The sequence below is a fragment of the Epinephelus moara genome, chromosome 17 (assembly GCF_006386435.1).
Source record: "Epinephelus moara isolate mb chromosome 17, YSFRI_EMoa_1.0, whole genome shotgun sequence".
NCBI lineage: Eukaryota > Metazoa > Chordata > Actinopteri > Perciformes > Serranidae > Epinephelus > Epinephelus moara.
The window spans coordinates 14,611,964-14,633,052 of record NC_065522.1 but is presented as its reverse complement, the minus strand read 5'-3'; the positions used below and the strand labels follow the sequence as shown (position 1 = coordinate 14,633,052).

Below are 21,089 nucleotides of genomic sequence, written 5' to 3'. Positions count from 1 at the left end.
GCCATAGTTTAGTGTAGCAGCTTTAGTTGATTACAACAGACGCGCTCTGCTACGTGCACGCTGCTACAGATGTGCTGTGCCGCAACTGTGCCCAATGTATTTTGACCATAAGTGTCATAAAAGGGTGACCCTACTTCCAAAAATTAAATCAAAGAAGTGAGACCTGCTATCACTCCTACACTGACTGAAAATTAAACTTTGAATACAAACACTTTGGTGTTTTAAAGGTTCAGTTGAGATACACCAAAGTCACACAATAACAAAGTAACTGATGGAGGCAATAGTAGACCAGCAGCTCCTGTATTCTGCCAGGTAAAGTTACAGTTTTTGTCAATAGCGTCTGGCTTAGAAAAGAGCATCGATAAGAAACTTATCTGCAAGGTCAGGTCAGAAAGGGCTGTCTGTTTGGGAAGTACTGAGCATACGACTGGATAAATGAGACTTGGATTTTACTGCACTAGTTTTGTAAATGTATTATTTTGAAGTTTATAGTTTTGCTGTTGTCAACGTAAACCCCTTTTACTTAAGTTTATCAAGAATTTTCTTCTTTTTTGAATTCTTCGTTCACTGGACGCATGTGAGAAAAACAAAGTTTCTTCAAGATTTCAGCGCAACACTTGGTGAGTAACTGATATACAAACAATCATTTGGGGGATGAAGTATTCCTTAAAGTTGGTATTGAAAGTATTTCGTTTTTAATTTACTTACCCGTACAGAACAAGCAGAAGAATCAAAGCAGGCAGGTTAGGAGGTGAAACGTAGGCTTTTTGTTGGAAGCAGAGGAAGATCGTAATCACAATCAAGCATGGGATGATGTAGTTACACTGTTGGGACAAACATAAACAAGCAAACAGAAAAATAAGCAGCTATCCCAATGAGAAGCAGAGGCCAGTGCTTGATTGAAAACTTGCTCATCAAGGCATTAGTGAGGACATAAAAAAATATTGCTTGCTTGTAACTTTTTTTTTTTGAATGAAAAGACGTGTAATTATGAAATCTGGAGTATAATTAGCTCTCAAGTAAATTTCCCTTTAATTTACTGATTAATTCAGTGAATATCAGACTCTTGTGTTTGAGGCAAGTTATTGAGGAATCACACATTGAACTGAATAATCGTTTTATGAACTATTGACTAAAAGACTAATAGTTATTCAGTATTTGTTTAAATCAAGTCAATAACAGCAAAAGGCTGGAAAACAAGGATTATATTCCCTTTGGTTGCAGAGGTCTTTTTCCACTGGTGAATAAATGATAAAATAAACAGAATGCACCAAGAAACAATGAGAAATGTTTATTTACAGTCCACGTTCAAGTTTACACTGCTACAATATTAAGAACATTTTCAACCTGGATTCCTTGTAATGTCTACTGTCGATAGAGCATGTATACTAATGCAAAGAGCTTCAGGCTAGAATCATTAGACTGACTCCTCAGGTACATTTGTCTTCCACTCAGGCAGCGTTTATCCGCCATAATTACGAGCATCCTGATGCAATTTCTTTACCAAAAGGTAGCTGATAAAATGTGTACTTCCATTATACCTCGGGGAAACTGCCGGTAAGCCTGTTGAGTGTAACCTGCTGGGGCAGCGGGAGTCGATAATTACGCCTCAGCCAATAACTGTTGCGCCGGTGAAGTTTTTTCCCAGAAGCCAACAGTGTCAAAGCTGCATTATCAATTACAGTGGATGGATATTTTTTTCACATATAGCCTTAGGTGGAAAAAATCTTTAGGGTAGTACAGTAGAAGATTATCAAACGAGGGTAAGATGAGGTCTATGGAGTTACATGAGTCTCATTAACATGAATGGCTCGTAGTTTTTACCCACATTTCACTCACATTACACATAAATAAGTAGGAATGCTAAATTGCACCAAGAAGTCATGATTGATTAAGAGGTGAAACAGCAGCCTCGTGAAGCTGGTACTTACCATGTCCCAGGCAAAATTGGCCAACCAGTAGACAGCTGGGTTTACTCCACTGACAAATTGCAGATGCTTGGCTTTGTTCACCCTCTCTTGGATGAGGAAGAGGACAAAGCTGGCAGGGATGAAGGACATGGCAAAGATAACGCAGATGGACACCACCACGTCAGTGGAGGTTGTGGCCCTGTGATTGAAGAGAGCACAGCAAACAGGAAGTTGACTGGAGAGCTATTAGTGTGTACCAGGACACTAAAGATGAAAGACCAAAATAGAAGTGGAGATTAGGCTTTGTCTATAAAGCCGATGATGTGTTTCGGCTCTGAAAATATCCTTTTTGATGTCAACAAAACACTGTCACAAAAAAGGGAATTATTTCATTACAACACAGTCATTTGTATTTTTCATTGTTTTCTCCTTTTAATGTAATGCCTTATTGTTTTATTCCTTTTCATGTGTCTTTTTTCTCCAGAAACTGTCAATAAGGACCAAACTAAATTACACTAATACCATAGGTGTAGATTTTTAAGGGGATGAAGGGGGCACGTTTCACTGGCTGTGGGCTGCTGCTTTATAAACAGGCTGTACTTTCCCATTTTCTGTATTGCCAACCATTCATGCTGCCACCACAGACAAACACTATGGAAGTGGATCAAGAGACAGACCTGCCCCCATATTTCTCTCTTAAACTCAAACCGTACTTTGATCAAACGGTAAAACTAGGCAGTGCTGAAGAAATATGAACCAAGTTTCTGTTACCGCACTGCCTGTTCCTATCTTAAAATGCTTTCAGAACATTTTTTAGTGCCCTGTTTGGTTGTAATAGTGGGATTGTGTGAACAGGAAGTGGGCGCCCTGCTGTTTTCTACATAGTGAAAACAGAAGCTGAAATAACTGAGGTCAAATAGTGAAACAAAGTGGTGCTGATCAAATATAAATGAAGATTCTGTTATTATGTTGCTTTTGTGTCGCCTCAAACGTTTTCCAAAATATGTCTTAGCATACTGTTTTACTGTAATACAGGACTGTTTGTCACCAGCTGGCCGCCATTGTATCAAACAAACATGTTTGCATTCTGTTACCTGCCAGCAGGAGCATTTATTGGTCCGGTGCGACGCAGTGCATTCTGGTATTTGTAGGTTTTCTTCCTCTTATGCCCAGTTCAGACCACAGATTCGCAACGAGACAAGTTGAAAGATGCAACTACTTGCAATGCACCGTTCTGCACCGTTCTAAAAACAATGCCAATGTAACTAGATGAGATGGTGTATCATCGCTATGCAACAACTCTCTGTGCTGCCACTCTGATTTCCAGCTTTTCCGGCTTATTTTGTGGCCGAATATAATTTGTAGCTTCTTAAAAAATGAACGAGGATAGTGATAGTGAGATACTGGCTACAGTTGCATTTGTAATAGTGATGAAACTGTGAAAAACAAAACAAGCTTCAGATGGACTAGCAATCCCAATTAATCAGTAAATGAGAATGTGTGTTGGGTGGGGCAAAAGCATATACAGTGAGCAGCAGTAGACTTGACCAGGAGATTTGCTTTACATTCTAAAACCAGCCGCCGGCAATTTGACAAGCTGAGTTGCTGGTGACACCATCAGCCGGCTTAAGTAAAGCTCAGACAGCCAGTTCACACCACTGCAACTTTTCCCAGCAAGTTCTTATATATTTTTGGTCCATCGCAAATCATTGGTCTGAACTGGGCTTTAAGCAAAAGCAAATGCTACAGCCCTTTCTATGCATAGACAGCCCAGTTTTATGAGAGGACTACCTGTCCAGTGATAAAATATTTCTTTAACTACTACTATTACTTCTGCTACTACTACACAGGTAAATTGTATAATGATCATACGGTTTCCACTGCGTTTACATATGCTAAAATATGTGAGCCGTTACCTAAGGGTACTGTAAAGTGCTTTGGATCAAACCTTCCACATGAATTGGAATGTGAGATATCTTTATGAAATACAGAGCTTTAACTCAATTGAAATCTAAATTAAACGGTCTCATGCTACCAATGAAAGTGATTAAAGTTCTAGTGTGATATTCACTGCATTTTAATGTATTTCTTTGGGAATACTGTCTCCCTTCATTTGCGATTTCAGTGGGCACGAGTTATCGCTGTACACCACAGCAGTGGCGTCACTGAGAATAGAAAAGGTTAGAGACGGCAGAATCAACACTGTGCTGTGGATAAAGTGTACGCAAGATTTTGTCACTGTCATAAAAATTTCACAAATGAATGTGAGGAGATTTTTGGGAAAAGAACAGGCCTATAGCTACTTCTCTTATTCCCAGGCAAATGACACTTAAAAAACATTAAAGCAGCATTTGGCTCATTTCCTTTAATGCAATAAACTCATCAAATTTATTACTTAAAAACAAATTTGTTACAGAAATAATCTATACAACTAATGTTTCAGGCATGTGCTTGTTAGTACTGATGACTTCATTAGACATTAGCATTACATATATTAATGGCAAGCACTGGCAAAAGCTGTTCGTACGCAATCAAAAAGCTTTTAAAGGTCATTAGCCTTCTGAAACCATGATAGCAAATTATGGTGGGGCTGCATTCAAGTCGTAGCTCCTGTTGGTCCCTTAGCAACCCAGTCGACAGGTAAAGAGAACAGAGGCACATTTTAAAATCTCGACCAGACGTTGTATATGTAACAGTCTCCTTCTTTCATGCTAGAAACAAATTGTTCCTTTCTCCTCAAGACGCTGACCTTCCTTTCACTGCCGTGTATATCTTCATTTATGCCATCCTGGCTTTGAAAATGTCCTCCGTTGCGACTGCTCAATTAGCATCGGATAAAACTGTGGTGTATTCTTTTAACCCCCCCCACCATCATCCTCACCCTCGGCCCATGATAATCTCTCACATGCCTTCCTGCTGTGTATTTAGCATATTAAATAAGTTACCCTGTGTGGCTACGAGGCTGTATTTATCATCGCCAACCAGACGCAATTAGAACACATAAATATGAAATCATGCACCACAGTGGGTGCCAGCCCAGCATTTCAACAGGTTTCAAGGGCTTCGTGCTCTGGTTGGGTGGGGAGATAATGTAGGGGACAAAGCTGTGAATGATCTAACCCCGAACGCTTGAAGCTGGTTAATTGCTGTGAAGAAGAGGACAAGCAATCTGCTAATTAACTAATAATGGAGGAGCAAGAAAGATGAGCAGTGGGAGTAAAGCTTTACAGGATCTATTGCTTTCCTTTAAGGTTTTTTTTTTAATGACAAGGGCTTCAGGGTGCAGCCTTAAATGTTAAAGTAAGAGGGGGGGCTGAAAGCATGAGATAATTATCAAATCTGAAGCTCCTGGCACAACATTCAGGTCGTCATTTATATTATGCAGTATTATGTAGATAATACTGAGAACCATTTCAATTTCGATGGAAGGGTATTACAATTAATTTGGTAGCTCAACCGCATATGATTTTTAAATGGGATATTTTTGCAGATAGCGTGCACAGAAACAGAAACAATATCAATTCGCTGATTGTAGCTAAATTACGCATCAAATTCAACAGGGTGGAAGAGCAGAAGTTTTGCCAAATTGATATTCCTGAGCAATTAAGAAATGATACATTCAGGATATCGCCTTAATGAAACAGTGCCAAAGACTGACATTTCTGAGATGACAGAGAAAATTGGGAGGCTCTATTTTTGTAACAAAGCAGATAAAGCATGAGACCTTGCGCAACTGAAGTGGTCATTTCAATGGTTGTAAGCATAGCCTGTCTTTCTGTTCACATACTTTTACAATTTTGAAGCTCATGACATCAGTTGCATTGAAATTGGCTGTGAAGCACACTAGACGGGAGTGCCACTTCAAATTAGAGGGTGCAGTGCAATTCTGGTGTCCAACATCTGGCGAGGGAACAAGCCATTGGTGGTAAGTTATTATCCATAGAACGGCTCTATAAATTGTCTCTCCATGACATTAAGGAGGTGTCAATCAGAAATATGCATTCATTTTAAAGCTGATTATTCCTTTCAGCTGACATGGAGACACTTTTTGTTTTAGTTGGAGGTCGGTGGCTTTCTTAGCGCTCTGTAATTCAATGGCTTTACTTAGGCTGTTGGCGAGCAAATTATAGGAGACATTATAACCACAGTGACAGCTACCTACAGCAAAAATGTAGGCATTTAACGTTAAATTACACTATTCAACTTTCATATAAATGACTTTTGGAACTTAGAGTGCTTTAATATTTCCTGTGGATTCCCGCCATGCTCACCAAGCAATGTTATTCCCCTTCAAAGAAAACCTGGCAGTTAACAATAACTAAATTACACATAGTAAATTAATAAATGTACTAAAAGCTGCATCTGTTTTTTGGCCACTTGAGGGCAGCAGAACAAAATAAAAATAACATAATGTAATCACTTTAAAACACTGTTACGGCGAACTTGTTAGCAAACATTTTCCTATTTACACATCCAGCTATTCTCAGGCTACGTTCACACTGTAAGCCTCCGTGCTCAATTTGGATTTAATGTTAAGTTAAATGCAATATCTGATTCTAGTGTGAACTGGTTGTTGCAATGTGCAAAATAAAAGTAACAAAGACGTCACATAGAGCATGCTGTCATGCAATATAAACACGGAGGCCACTGAAATCAGCATTTATGGTTTAATTCATGAGTTGATTCACAGTGGAGGCCAGAGAAATCATGACCAGATGGTACGTAAGACGAGAAAGAGAAGAAAGGGAGTCAAATTAAATTAAGGCTTTTTGTGGAGAAATGGCTGCTTCTTCTGTGCAGAGGTGTGCGGATGCTGAGTCAGAGCCACGAGGAATGGGATTGTGATGTAAATGTGACATACATTTCATCCAAAATTTCAGGATGACAAGGGCTGCGTTTGTCAATGATTTTCCACAAGACTCTCATGGCAAGACACTGGAGTGACTTAAAAGTGCATAGAGGTGTTTTTTCAGTATTGCTGAAAAAGGGGTTGGTAATGGTGTGATTTACGGGTCTTAAACCCCAAACAGTAAGCCAAAAAGGGCACAAATAAATAAACCGATCCATTGTTCATCAGGAAAATATTGAAGTGGAGCTTGAAGCAACTTGACTCCTTAGTGCTTACTCATCTGCTTAAGAAGTCACTGCCCTTTTCCCTTATTTTTGTCTCCAACCTGCACACTTATTCAGTAATGAAGGAGTGTCTAAGCTAATCTGGAAATCACAGTTCATAAATTGTAGTCGTCACACTCTGCACAGGGAGGTAAAGAGGAGAAGAGGCTCATCCTGAATCTACCGTAGGCAGGCCATCGTAATTATCCCCTAACCCTGGCGCAGTCTCCCTCTCTAATTCAGGGCTGTCGTCAGCACCTGATCACTACATAAATACCTGAGTGAGGATTGGGCCGGAGCAACAGTGGGAGTGTGGAATAAAAGTGCTACTATGTGGTGAAGGGTAGCAGCCACTGAATTGCCTTTATAATGCCAGGAGTTGTGTAATAGCACTGTACCGCAATTTGCTGCAGTGGGACGTATTCCAGCTACTTTCCATTACAAGCATTGACGACAAACAGACTTAATGCACAATATCAACAACAGACACTGTTGAGGAATACACACAATAAAAAAAAAAACAAAAAAAAAAAACTGGTCATTATCACAAAACAAAACAGTACACAGTACACACAGAGCAGTTACATCCATATGTTGCGATTTAGCACACCATTAATCTCTGGCTCTCATGGGGAGCCACTCGCCTGCAAGCCCATGGATAAAGCGTGAGGAAAAAAGAAAAAAAAAAGGTATATCCTCATAAGGGGGCTCCCATGGGCCTCCAAATCTGTGCATACAAATCCCTCATCTATCTATCTGTCTCACGCTTTCTATTGTATTGTCTCTTACTCATCTGTTCTCCTTTTGTCTCTGCTGTCCCCGCTTTTCTCTTCCTCTCACCCCACTGCTCCATCCCTCTCACTCTGCTTTATCTCTCAGTTCCCCAGTCACCATCAGTCTCTCTCTTCTGCGTCTCAGGATGCATCGTCAGAAAATCAAAAATTGTCTTCCAGCAGCGCTAAATGTTGAATTCTAAGGAGGGAAGTGCAGATGCAGTGTTCTGAAATAACTGCAGCACACACTGCAAACACTACAGAATACTTTGTCCTTCCTTTAACAAACTGTCCACACGTGTTATCCTCAGTGGTGTAATCTAACAAGTAATGTCTTGTTAGAGTATTAAAGTGTTTCTGGAAGTAGCTGTACTCAACTTTTACTTGAACTCAACTACATTTTCTAAATAAAATGTACACTTCTACTCCAGTACATATCCCCGAAGTATCTTAGTTATTTACTACAAAATGGGAAAGGACAGGAGGAAGGAAGGAGGGAGGAAAGGAAGGGACAAACTAATGAGGGAATGGGAAGGAAGGCATATTCGATTTTGTTTTTTAAATCCTTTAAGTAGAGATACAAAGTTTTCTTTAAATGTCAAGGCTCCGTTTTTAAGGTGCTTTTTCATGTAACAAAATAATAAACTTTTTAAGCCTCAAAATTCTGACGCTTGTTTTTAATTAACAGCCTTTACTTGTATTTTTACTTCCAGTACTTAGGTACAGTGGTTCTCAAATGGTGTGCCATGATGCCAATCCAATCTTTTGATACTTGAGTGCAGTAAATATCAGATGCTTTAAGACTATTTCTCAAGTAATATTCTAATAGGTGACCTCAACTTCTACCCAAGTCATTTTCTGGTAAGATATCTGTACTTTTACTCAAGATGGCTTTCAGGCACTTCACCCACCACTATTTATCCATACAGTTTTGAAATGTAAAGTTGTGCTTGGTTTTATTTCTAAATAACACACTTATATTCCAGAGACTGTGTACCTGCCCTGTTTATCCGACCCGAACCACCACAAGGCACGTGGGATGCAATACTGACACACAGTAAGGAACTTTCATGTTGCGCCTGTGCTCCACAAAGCTAAAGCACAGCCGCATCTACCCTTTAACCCCATTTTTCGCTCCGATGACTCACATGGCAACATAGGAGAGCTGCGCCTTGGTGAGGTTGAGGGGGTGATTGGCCACAGAGATGCCGTACCGGCGGGGCTCCTGTCCTGCCGGCAGATTTCCCCTCAGGATGGCGTTGTTGGCCACACTGAGGAAGGACACCATGCCGTGCCATGCCTGGTTGTAGAACCACACCTGCGGAGGTAGACACAAGCATTATAACTGAGAACAGCATGAAGGCGCTTTGCGGTTGCTTTGGATGTCTCCTAGCAACTACATCTGGCACCGATTCATTCGGCTGTGGACAATAATGGAGAAAGATTTAACACGCGGGTTATGCAAGAAGACATTTCAGAAAGATATAAATAAGTCATGAGTGTGAACAAGTTACAGATGAAACAGTCTTTATTCTGGGATAAATGTCTTTTTCAAAAAGGTTACAAAGACGTTTGGGCTTGACCTGTCTTGTCCCATTTTTAAGCAGAGCTGAGTCGCAACTTAAGTCTTCGCAGTTCACTTAAAGAAGTGTTTCTCTGTCTTTATTTTGGCTTTGTTGTCAAGCTAACTAGCAAGAAAAAGAAAGGTACAAAAGGATGATTGGACAGAATCTGTCTGCTACTTTTAACAGCTGGGTTGTTACAATCAGTGTTGTGAAGGGCTCTTAAGAGCTGTGTGCCACCAGTACGGCCACAAGAAAGTATGTCAAAACACTTGGAAAGCCTTGGTTTTTCCCCAGCTGAAGAAATGGAGAAATCAGTGCCTGTGACAATGTCTGATGTTGTCATTTGAAGATACACTGAGGTTCTTACGCATTTTAATGCAAATACAGTACAGTAAAATGTTATACTGTTGGGCTACTGGGCCTGGTCCCACACACTTTTATTCTGTACTTTTGTGTGTTTTTATCTTTCTGTCTTGTGATGGTTAGACTGACAGATACAATCGATTTTTGTTCGCTTCGTGCACAAAAGGCGCTCTGAAGAGAGGGGGTCAAATGATCTCTCAAACATTTTTTGGGGGAGCAACATACTGATCTCTAAAAATGAGCAATAGATCTGACAACTGTTACTTTTTCACTCAACACAAAATACAGGCCTGCAGTAAATGCAGAATACCGATGTGGCGTGCTGAAGCATGCTAGCTGCAGAGGCAGAATGAAAAACATTTTTGCACACTTTCCTTTTAATGTAAGTGATTCTCTGAGTCTGTGGCTGCTGGGGTGTAGAAGAAAAAGAATGGATGAAAGCGAGTGGGAGTGAAAGAGGACTCCCCGCTGATAGTGCAGCGCTAATTAAGAGTGGATGGTGTCTGAGTGTCAGCCTAACATAACACCGCATCACAGAGGAGGATATGGAGAAACTCGAGTACACACACAGATGTGCGCACACACACAGACTCTTGTCTCGCTCTCTCTGTTCTCGCCGTATCTCAGATACAAAGATCGGCCAAAACTGATATCATTTTACTATCATATTTTCTTCAGCCTGTAGTTTCTGAAAGGTCTGCTAAAGTATCATTTAATGTATTCAAGATAAGTCGAGAGTGAAGAGCACAAGCGTGTCTGCTAAATGCACGAGGGCGGTATAGAGGGAGTGAAAAATATGTGAGTGGATATGATTCATTTCCACTTCTGAAACTCCTTTAAACATCAGCTTGTTTTGGGGAGGAGTGAAACTCTCGCCTCGGTATGAGATATATACGCCTGAGAGATTTGGGTGAGATATTAGTACAGTGGTGGCAAATAACTAAATACTAAATACACTTAAATATCATTTTTAGGTGTCCACTACTTTTACGTGACAGCTATAGCTACTAGTTACTTTCCAGAATAAGATTTTACACATAACATAATAATCAATCAATACAATTAATAATGCTGTAAATAATGTTCGGGCGGAGATGGCTCGCGCACAACCCAGGCCAGAGAGGGAAGCAGCGACGGAGGGAGAGGCGCCGACGGAGGAGCCCGCTGTGTCACCACCGCCCACTATGCTGTCCGCGATGTGTGACCTGTTCGGGGAGACATACAGGGAGAGTGTTGCACCTGCTGCCTCCCTGCCTACCCTTTTTGAAGAAGAGATGAAACGTTACCAGAATGAGACACCACTACGAGCCGACCAGGACCCACTCTTGTGGTGGAAAACTATGCACTGAAGTATCCAAACATTGCTCAGATAGCAAGGCAGAAGTTGGTCATACCTGGCACTTCAGTGAGGTTAGAACAGGTGTTTTCATCCGAGTGTCACGTTCATATTGCGCCAGCAATAAGCATCTTATTTTTTGTGTTTTTTTGTAAAAAATAAATAAATAAAAATAATAATGATAATAATAACAAATTTGAAAATTATTCGAACTCTACTAAATTAATTCGAAAATATTTGAACTCAATTTCATGGTGCTTTTGACAGCCCTACTGGATAGTCAAAGGAAGACCTTGTGTTTTTTCCCCAAGTGTAATCTAGGCTCCATTTTTAATGTAGTGTAGCTGTTAAGAAGAAAAACTGCTTGCTTTTTTATTACCAGCATTTACCTTTCCTTTAACTTTCAATACCTAGTTACATTTAATAATTAACATTTCCTTTGATAGTTATGTACAGTAAATATCAGATACTTTAGGACTTTTACTCGAGTAATATTCTAATGGGTGACTTCAACTTCTACCAAAGTCATTTTCTGGTAACATATCTGTACTTTTACTCATGTATGGCTTTCAGGTACTTCACTCACCAATGCCAAATGGCCTGAGAAAAGAATTCTGAGACGAGTTTTTCAAAGGAAGAAGCGAGAACAGAGCATGAGCAGGATGACAGGTGTCCTTTTAGGGCTTTCCTTTTGCATTGAGTGGTATAAATGTTATGAAGTTGTGGTGGTTCTGTGCCAATGATTTTGCCTGCTGTTTTTACAGTCATTTGAAAACATCCAATGTATCTTGTGAGCCTTCAGGTTGGGAACTACCGAACTGTAGTAACAAGTAAGTAAAGTAGTTAAACTTCAATAATCTCAACCAGTCAGTATTAACAATCTAATAATGGTATATAGCACAGAGGCCAGTCAATGGCATCGGGTTCGTTTCAGCACTGTAGTGGGGGATGGACAACACACACAAATATGAAACCTTGGGTTTGGGGCTGCTCTTAAATTATGAGTGTCAAGCACTTAATTTCCTGCAGTCTGGGGAATGTTCATACACCAGTTTGTGCAGTTTCTTCATAAATTTGTGGTGCAAATGTCTTTATTGTGTTAAAGCAGAAGTCCTGTGCTTGTTAAATATTTTTTTGAGGGACATAGTATCTGCATTGACAGACTGAACCATAATGCCAAGTTCTAACTTTATAGCAATGTTCTTATAACCCAAGGTGTCATGCAGGGGTCAAACTGGTTTGAAGGTCTTGTCAGGACTGCTACCAAAACCTTCATCGCTTCATATTGTTCTCCTCCCACCTCCAGCTTCGTAAATGTCTGAACACACTCATTAAATTTTGTAATGCATGTAAGGTGTACAAAAAAATTAGAAACACTTGATGTGTAGAAAATGATTTACTTAAATGGTTTAAGTGCCAAAGAATAATTTGTGAATATTAACAAAACTTAACAGGTGAGAAGTTTACAAGTCTCTGTCTTTGAATTTTCAGAATAACAGGATGATAAAAATTAATTTCTAAAGTTATTGAATATTTGGGGACACTACACTGTATAGGAGTGAATTTATTGAATATTTTTCCAATGAAAATTCCCCCAAATTCTGCAAAAGCTTTTTTTTGTGTGTGTTATAGTATAACCAGCAGGAGACCACTGATGTTTGAAGTGACTTGGGGGACCGTACACTGTTACATTTGATAATTTCCCCATAAAAATTCACCAAAATTATGCAAAAGCCTTTTTTATCCAAACTAAGTTTTGTACTATAACCGACAGGTGGAGGGATTCTAGGGACACTACACTTTTTAAGACTGAAGTTATTGAATAATTCTCGAGTATTTCTTTTTGTTGCTGCACTTCGTAGATGGTCCCTGCACTCTCGTCTTACAGCTGGCTGTACATACAGAGCAATGAGATGATGATGATGAACCAATCTCCCTTCTGACTTACATGGTGTTTAACTATATAGGTTTGACACTACAAAAATGTTCATTAGAAATTTATGGTATCATAATGTTTATAATTAGAAGGTATATTATGCAGGATTTTCTTAGAAAAACAATAGAAGCAGGTATCCAAGAAACACAGCACCAAAGAAATGCAAATGTACTGAGGCGAAACACCAAACAATAGTAAATCTGGCCTTGGTTTTTACTTTTACTTTCGCTGGCGTGCATGTTAACAAACAGTAACCAACAATCCTGCATAGTATACCTTTAAGTCAACTGTGAGAGTGAAAAGGTTTGCCCCCTCACTCAATGTTCCTGTGTCCTGATATTCTTAATGACCAGTATTCCTCTCCAAAACCTTTAAAGATCATTAAACTTTTATCTTATTGGATTGAATCAAACAGGGGCACATGGAAATCAATATAATACCTTTACGTTGTCCCTTGTTCCCAGCTTCTTCAGCAGCGTCTCAGCATTCTGGAAGACCTGATCAGTCACATTATCCTAATGAAGATCAAGAAAACAAGACAGAAAAAAAAAACTGAGTTGGAGATTTAATTGGATACACTTGGAAAACCACCACTGCTCTTTGAAATGCAAAACATGAGGCAGAGGGAGACAGGAATTAAGACTTCCGGGGAGCACTTGGGTGTGCTGAGCCACTTATTTCCTGCAGGCTTGGGGAGAAGAGTGTCCCCCGTTATTTGGGCTCTTTGCAAGTTTCTTCCTCTTTTGACATTTCTGTTTAAATAAATAGGGTGAAATAATTAAAATCATGAGGAGAGACAGAACATGAAACAAAGTAAGCTTCTACCTAATGTACATATCAGATTCAAGTAGTATGACTGGACTGTAAGTTTCTAAGTGTAAACAGAAACAGACGGAAATGAAAATAACAGCTAAAAATATATTTAGTACAAAGTGTCTGCTATGTGGTGAAGAGATGAAAATGGCGAAGAGAGGGTAGACTGGACAGGTTGCATTAAACATCTCCTCTACCCCACTCATGTTTCACGTGAAATGAGCCTTGGGAAGAGGGCTTGAGATGACAGGCATGCGATTTCCAAAGTGTCATGTTGATACCATGCTGTTCAGCCCGACCATAAGAGCACTGAGCACATTACATGTGTCATATAAATGCAAATGGGCCTCCTGTTGGACCCTGCCTTCACAGGGCTATCGCAGAGGAGAGGAGTGGAAAGGGGGAGAGTGGATGAGGCATGGCGTGAGGAGAGGTTGGTGGAGGAAAAGTGCAGGTGACAACTGGGAAGAGAGGTGGGGGGTAGACAAAATAAGAGGAGAAAAATCAAGAAAGACATCCCGAGAATGCAAGAGTGTGCTCAGGTGCAAGTGCTTGTCTGCTCCGAAAGAGAGAGAGAGTGGAAGGGAAAAGACACAAACGATATCTCAAGCCCCCAAGGCAGTTACCTAAGGACAGGGGACGGAGGAGATCATACCACTTCTGTTCTCAGTTTTTCTATCCCACAATCCTTCACTCAGCTAACCCTACACCACAGCGTAACATTACAGACATTTGGAAACATTTCAAGAATGCATTCAGAGCTTTTTTTTGCCCTGCCATATATCCAGTCTGCTGCTTTGGGATAACAAAATGTTTACACATCATTTCAGTAACGCAGCGTGAACTCTTCATCTCTTTCCATATCACCGTGTGAAAGAGGAGAGAGAAAAAAAAAACGCCCCCATCTGCGCTGACAGGAGTATTTGTGTTAAATAACATCCCCTGTGTTCCAAGACATTACCTATTCATACACCGGGCACACAACAAGACTCCTACTCTTGTCCATAATGCTTCCTCCAGCAAGAGCGAGGGAATCAGCATTTTGTGTTTTTACTTAGCTGCGGTTTGCATCGTGCCAAGCAGCAATGGGCAGCGCCATTAGGCGGCCTTACTGAGGATTAGCGGCGGCTGAAACGAGATGAGAAGTGGGCCAGCAGCTGCCTGGGTCTAATCCTTGACAAACTCCTCCCCGCTCAAGGACAATGACAAGGCTGGTTTGGCCAGCGGACCTGCCGGTGCCACGGCTAACGACACAGCAATAAAGCCACTCGAGTGTGTGGTGACTTCCTTGGCTTGTATTCCAAAGTGGCCTGCACAGTTCAGTGGTCAAGTGCTCTATGTGACAGAGTGGTCATATGGTCTGTGGGACAGTGTGTTAATATATGTGTGTGTGTGTGTGTGTGTGTGTGTGTATTGAGAACCTGCCAGGAAGGAGTTTATGGTTTGTTAAATTAGGAGGGTTTTTTTTCTCTGAATAATATAAAGGATTAAAAAAATGTCTGAGAAGGTTACAAAACATTTCAGGGAACAGTGGTGTTGTTAATATCATCTACATAAGACACTGCCAATTCACATACATTTTTTTGGCTTAATTATACAATTTCCAGCACATGCGCTTTTCTTTTTCTCATGGTTCCCTTCACCTCATGTGACACCAAACTCTATTTCTACCTGCGAGACGCAGGAAATGCAATTAAACAGAAATTTCAGAGCCTACTTCCCAGCCTGCGCAGGTGGCTCCGAGTGCAAAAGCGCGCTACTTCCCGTTACTCACATCACAATGCCTGCTGAGCAGAAGAGAGCCAGACATTTCCCAAGGACAGTGTAGCACTTTAATAACACGGAATGCAGAGCTGGGACGGCTAATGCCCGGCCATTAGGGTTACATCATCGCTGCTGCACGAATTAAAGTCACATTAGCGCCGAGATCCGGGAGACAGAGAAGGGAGCCTGGGTAGGGATGAGACCGGAGATGCCTGAGGGCAAAGCAATGTGCTGATCTCAAAGCAGTTTCAACGTCCAAAAATTTGAAATGTTAATGAGAGACTGTGTGTATGCTAGACAGAGGCTGAGAGAGAGATAGAGAGATACAAGAAGGGGACAAATGAGTTTGAGTGTAGTTCAAGAAACACTGTGCCTGAGTTAAGTGTACAGATGTGTACACATGAACTGAATTGAGGCAGTGGAAGTAGATAAACTTAAATAAATGTGAGAGGAAAAAAAGGTTTGCAGGATTGTGTGAACACGTGTGTTCTTGTGCAGCGAGGACCCCGATTCCTCGATTTATTCAAAGCAATACACAGACAATCATAGCCTGTTGCCATGGACACTCCACAGAATGGATCTGAAGAGTCTAAACCTCCTCTCATCTTCGCTTTCATTCTTCTCTCTCGATCATTCAAGAATACAGCAGGGTCCAAAAGTCCACTACAAATAACATCACCTGTACCCAAGATACAAAGCTTACAACTCAAAGAACGCCATGCTCCAATTAGGAGCAGCTCACTCAAAAGAGGACTGGCAAACTGCAGCCTTGACAGGAGGAGAGCGGTTTCTTAACTGAGTCTTCAGTCACAAAACTACTCTAAACATTTGATGTTGGAAAAAGAGTTAAAGCCTAGCAGAACAACCAACATTAGCATCCCTACATGCCACTAGAAGGGCTGAGAATAAAAATATGAACGCAACACTGTTGTTTTTGCTCCTGTTTTCATGAGTTTAAATAAAAAAGCTAAGACTTTTTCTGTTTTTTTTGGTGAGCTCCTTTTCCAAGATAATGTATCCACCTGACAGGTGTGGAATATCAAGATGCTAATGGACCATGATTACTACACAGGTGTGCCTTGGGATGGTCACATAAGAGGCCATTCTAAAATGTGCGATGTGATCACACAACACGACGCCACAGATGTCGGAATTTCTGAGGGAGTGCGCTATTCCACCAGAGTTGTTGCCTGTGAGCTTAATATTCATCTCACCTCCATAAGCTGTCTCCATTAACATCCAACCATCCTCATGACTGTAGACCACATGTGACCACACCAGCGTAGGACCTCTACATCCAGCTTCTTCACCAGCAAGATCATCTGAGACCAGTGACCTGAACAGCTGATGCAACAATTTATCTGCACAACCCGAGAATTTCTGCACAAACTCTCTTGCTCATCTGCAAGTGTTCTCTTCATAGCCGCATCCCGTGTTCCCAAAAATTGCCTATCTGTTGCCTAGTAATGTGAAATCCATAGTTCAGAGTTCCCTAATAATTGTCTTTTCCAGGACTAGAGTGGCATTTCACGTGGTCAGCACATGACACACCTGTGTAGTAATCATGCTGTTCAATCAGCATCTTGATATGCCACACCTGCTAGGTGGCTGGATTACACTGTAAAGGGAGAAGTGCTCACTAACACAGACGTTAACAAATTACCAACCAAAATTTGAGAGACATAAAGTCCTTTGAGTGCATAGAACAAGTCTCAGATCTTTTATTTAAATTTGTGAATAATGGGAGCGAAAACAAAAGTGTTACATTCATATTTTTGATCATTGTGAATTCTAAATTAAATTTCAAAAGCTCGACACTTTAAGATGTATTGTCTAAAATGTGCATATGTTAAACTCGAGAGCTACTGTTCGTAGTTTCAAACCAAACTCATTTAACTGTGTTTGTAAAAAGCCCACATTTAACTATGTGTTGCAGATAAAGCAATTCTATGACTTCCTGGGTCTTTGTAGATGCCTCTGTGTTAATCTGATAATGCCGTGGCATCATCACGTTTGACTTTGTGAATGCCAATATTTATTACATACCTGAACTGAACTGAATAACACTCTTAGATCCTTGAATGAGGCTTCGATTGTTGCCTCGGTCAGACGGACCTGGGAGTTGACTGCCCCGACAGAGATGCCTCCGTACCTGGAGTGGCAGACAAAAGCAGAATGAGATGGAGGTTCAAGTAGAGGTAAGAGCATATGAGTAATACCAAGGCCACACACGCCCACTGATTCTCACACTTGCTCTGTATAGCTACACACATAGAGATATGAGATACAGACATACAGTGAAAGTCAGGCAATATGTTCTTTAACACTTGCAGGTCTGAGCAAACACATCAACCTAAAACTTACAATTAATCATTTCTCTCCGTGACAGTTTGCTTTAAATGTTTTCGTGCCGGAAAATGACAGGTTAAGGGAAGCGTATCAAAGAGAGGCCCAGCAGGACTTGTCAAAGTGTGACAACTGCATAACATGTAGATGGAAATGGCAGCCCAGTGTGCGGGATTTTGTCCTTTCATTCATATTACACTCAACCAACCTTCTCAAAGTGGATGCAACAACACCACAACAGCAGCCCAGGTAGTAATTTGGCTCTCTTTGTCAAAAAAAAACAACCCAACAACCCTGAAACCAAAGTGCCTGAGGAAAGTCACTAGTCTCGAAAGTGCTACCTGATAAAAAAAAACCTTTAATGCTGCAGCATACTTTAAAAAACATTCACACTGACATGCATTACCTTGTTTTACCCGAGTGTTCAAAAGTCTTGACCAGGAAGTCCGACATGTTCCGTCCAGTTAAATCCAACAATGTGTCTGTTGTGTTCTGGATCCTCTGTTAAAGGAGAAATAGTTGTTAAAGAAAAGGTAGCACTGAAAAAATGAATTATATGACATTATATCACCACATAAGTTGATAGGGTGAGTATGTCAACAAACAGTTGCTAATTTACACATCCAGCTGATTCGTAGCAATATTGGAATTCATTTAAAGTCGAATTTCTGACCACCTGATGAATGTAACACCAATATTCACTCTCCCTTAAGCTATGTTTTGGTTTCTGCTGTATTATTGTGTAAAAATGATGGAATATGAAAATATGTGAATATCATCATGAATAGTAATTATAATTGTACGAATGTTGCATTTATGCATGGTCATGTGTTGGTGCTTTGAAAGGCAGAAAAGTCCCTCACTGTCTGCATGCATGTAAATAGGATCCAGGGTGTCTGGAGGTTGATATACAGTAGGAAGAGGGCCGTTGCAGTTGTTCAGACTCCAGTGTTTAACAAACTGGACCGAGGGTTACACAATCAATGTTTTGACTAGCTTGATCACACATGCCTCTGTATGACGTGAGATTTCCTGTATAAAGCTGAGCAAGTATAATCTTCGTTTTTGGTATGTCTCTGTCCATGCACAGGTGTACCAAGAGCATCTCTGATCCAATTTGTGTTGTTATTAACTTATATATTCAAGTAAGAACAACTGAGGCCCATTAAGGTTATCATTCATGAAAATAATGACTGTAGAGATAATCAATTTTGTTTTGTTTTTTGATGAACTGCTGACTCCTGCTGTTGAAAATGAGGCTCATGAAACCTGTGAGGGAGAATCAAAAATGAAAGGTGCGTACCAAGAAAACCAAAACAATGAGCTGAAAGATGCCAAAATGCTCCGCTGATCTGAGGGGAAAAGTCTTTCGCATTATACTCAGTCAAGTCATCCAGTCTCAATGTTTAGAGCAGCTTTAGGTTGAAAGGCGTACAATGCAGGATTGTCAGTTACTGTTTGTGACCATGCTCGCTAATTAGCAAAAGTAAAAGCCAACCCCAGATTCACTCTCGTTTGGCGTTTCACCTCGCTATATTTGCAGTTTTTTTCCATGCTGTCTCTTGAATGCCTGCTGCTCAGGGTCTGGCACTTGGTCGCTACCTTCGTACAAAGCCCGACCTCACCTGAGCCCTGTAGGGGTACTGGGGCCATAAATGCCCCGAACATACACTGCCTCACACTTCTAGTGGGTCATAAGTGACAACTGAGAGGGATTACTTCTGTATGAGTCTATACATTTTTTAGGAAAATCCAGCATAGTATATGTTTAAAATATAGAAAATAATTTCAAAATGTTTTCCAGTATTTCTAAAAATGCAAGGTTAATCTAAATATAAAGTTTAGGGATACTGGACTTCCATGCAAAGGAAATGCAGCGCTTTTTCTTTTACTTATGGAAAGATATAAAACTTTTGCACATACTTTAACACTTAACTGTGCCTGTGTGTAGTGTAACTTCATAAGCAATAAGGCTGACCACAGACAGAGTCCTGCAGGCAAACTGCTCAGCCACCCATAAAAACTCACCCAGTAGATACAAAATCAACAAAACTTAAGAGCAAGAACATTTCGCAGGTGATATCCGTTCGCAGCACTGTGGAACAGATTCTCCCAACCCTTATCATAATAGTCAATTAAGCCTGGCTATGGGAAGCCCGGCTGAAACCTAGACCCCCGCCAAAGCTGCGAAAAGCTGTGTCTAATGTCAAAGAACCCTAATTAGATGCCCTTCTGCGGATAAATGGGTACATTCAAACATCCAATTAAGGGAGGGTGCGACACACAACCACAGATGCGCTCCACGATGATACTTCCCAGTACATACACACACTCACGCCGACTAGAAGCTGCTTTAGCCTTGCTTATTTAGAGAGGTAACACTATGCTAATTAGCAGAGTGATCCTTGATAAAAGTGCAATTGAGACCCCCCGACTGCAACGCAATTTGCCAACATACCCTCTAGTTAGGCTGGTTATCTACCCTTCTGTACAAACAGCTTGATGTGTGAGCTTTAGGTACGCCTGGTGTGTTGTTTCATCTGTTGCCTTTGTGTGTGTATACCCATTTGTAATCACTTAGGGACTGTTCAATATTTATGAGGGGGGAGGGGGTGGTACAGAACAGGGGAGGCTTGTCAAATAATTTTCTAAGCGTTGAGGAGGAACATACGCCTTTAAATGGTTGTATTTTGTATTTTTATTGTTGTTTTGTTTAGTTTAAAGCACCTTCTGTACCCTAAATCCAGTGGCGGGTGTAAAAGACATGTTTTCTTTAAAAGTCACCAAAATCATAACATTTATCACAATCAGAAACTGTAAAAACTGGAAAGTATCATCAGTTTTTTAAATTTCAAACATAACACATCACTAGGGCTGAACGATATATCGTTATCGTATCTATACCAAGATATGAACATGCAAGATATTAATATCCCAAAAGGCAACGATATTGGCGATATAATTTCCCCATGAGTTTCTCCAGGTTGACCTGCATGTACAGCTCAGCCAATCACAAACATCCTTTTTACGCTTGCCCTAAATGTACAGCTAAGGCCAGCCAATCACAAACCTCATTTCCTGCTTGCCTTGGATCGACAGCAAAGCCAGCCAATCACAAACATCCCCTTGAGCGAGGGAGACGTGCTGCTGCTAGCAACTTGCTAGTACACA

At 40.6% G+C, this 21,089-nt stretch overlaps 1 protein-coding gene across 2 annotated transcripts in view; it reads right to left on the bottom strand.

Annotated features, from left to right (window-relative positions):
- Window positions 1-21,089, bottom strand: part of LOC126404152 (phospholipid-transporting ATPase ABCA1-like) — a 209,821-nt gene that overhangs the window by 63,492 nt on the left and 125,240 nt on the right. For both annotated transcript variants that reach the window (XM_050067165.1, XM_050067166.1), the window contains exons 33-38: window positions 18,325-18,419; window positions 17,619-17,724; window positions 13,436-13,510; window positions 8,944-9,113; window positions 1,932-2,109; window positions 709-824 (exon numbers count right to left, since the gene is read on the bottom strand). In XM_050067165.1, coding sequence (XP_049923122.1) covers window positions 709-824; window positions 1,932-2,109; window positions 8,944-9,113; window positions 13,436-13,510; window positions 17,619-17,724; window positions 18,325-18,419 — 740 coding nt within the window. The remainder of the gene's footprint in view (window positions 1-708; window positions 825-1,931; window positions 2,110-8,943; window positions 9,114-13,435; window positions 13,511-17,618; window positions 17,725-18,324; window positions 18,420-21,089) is intronic.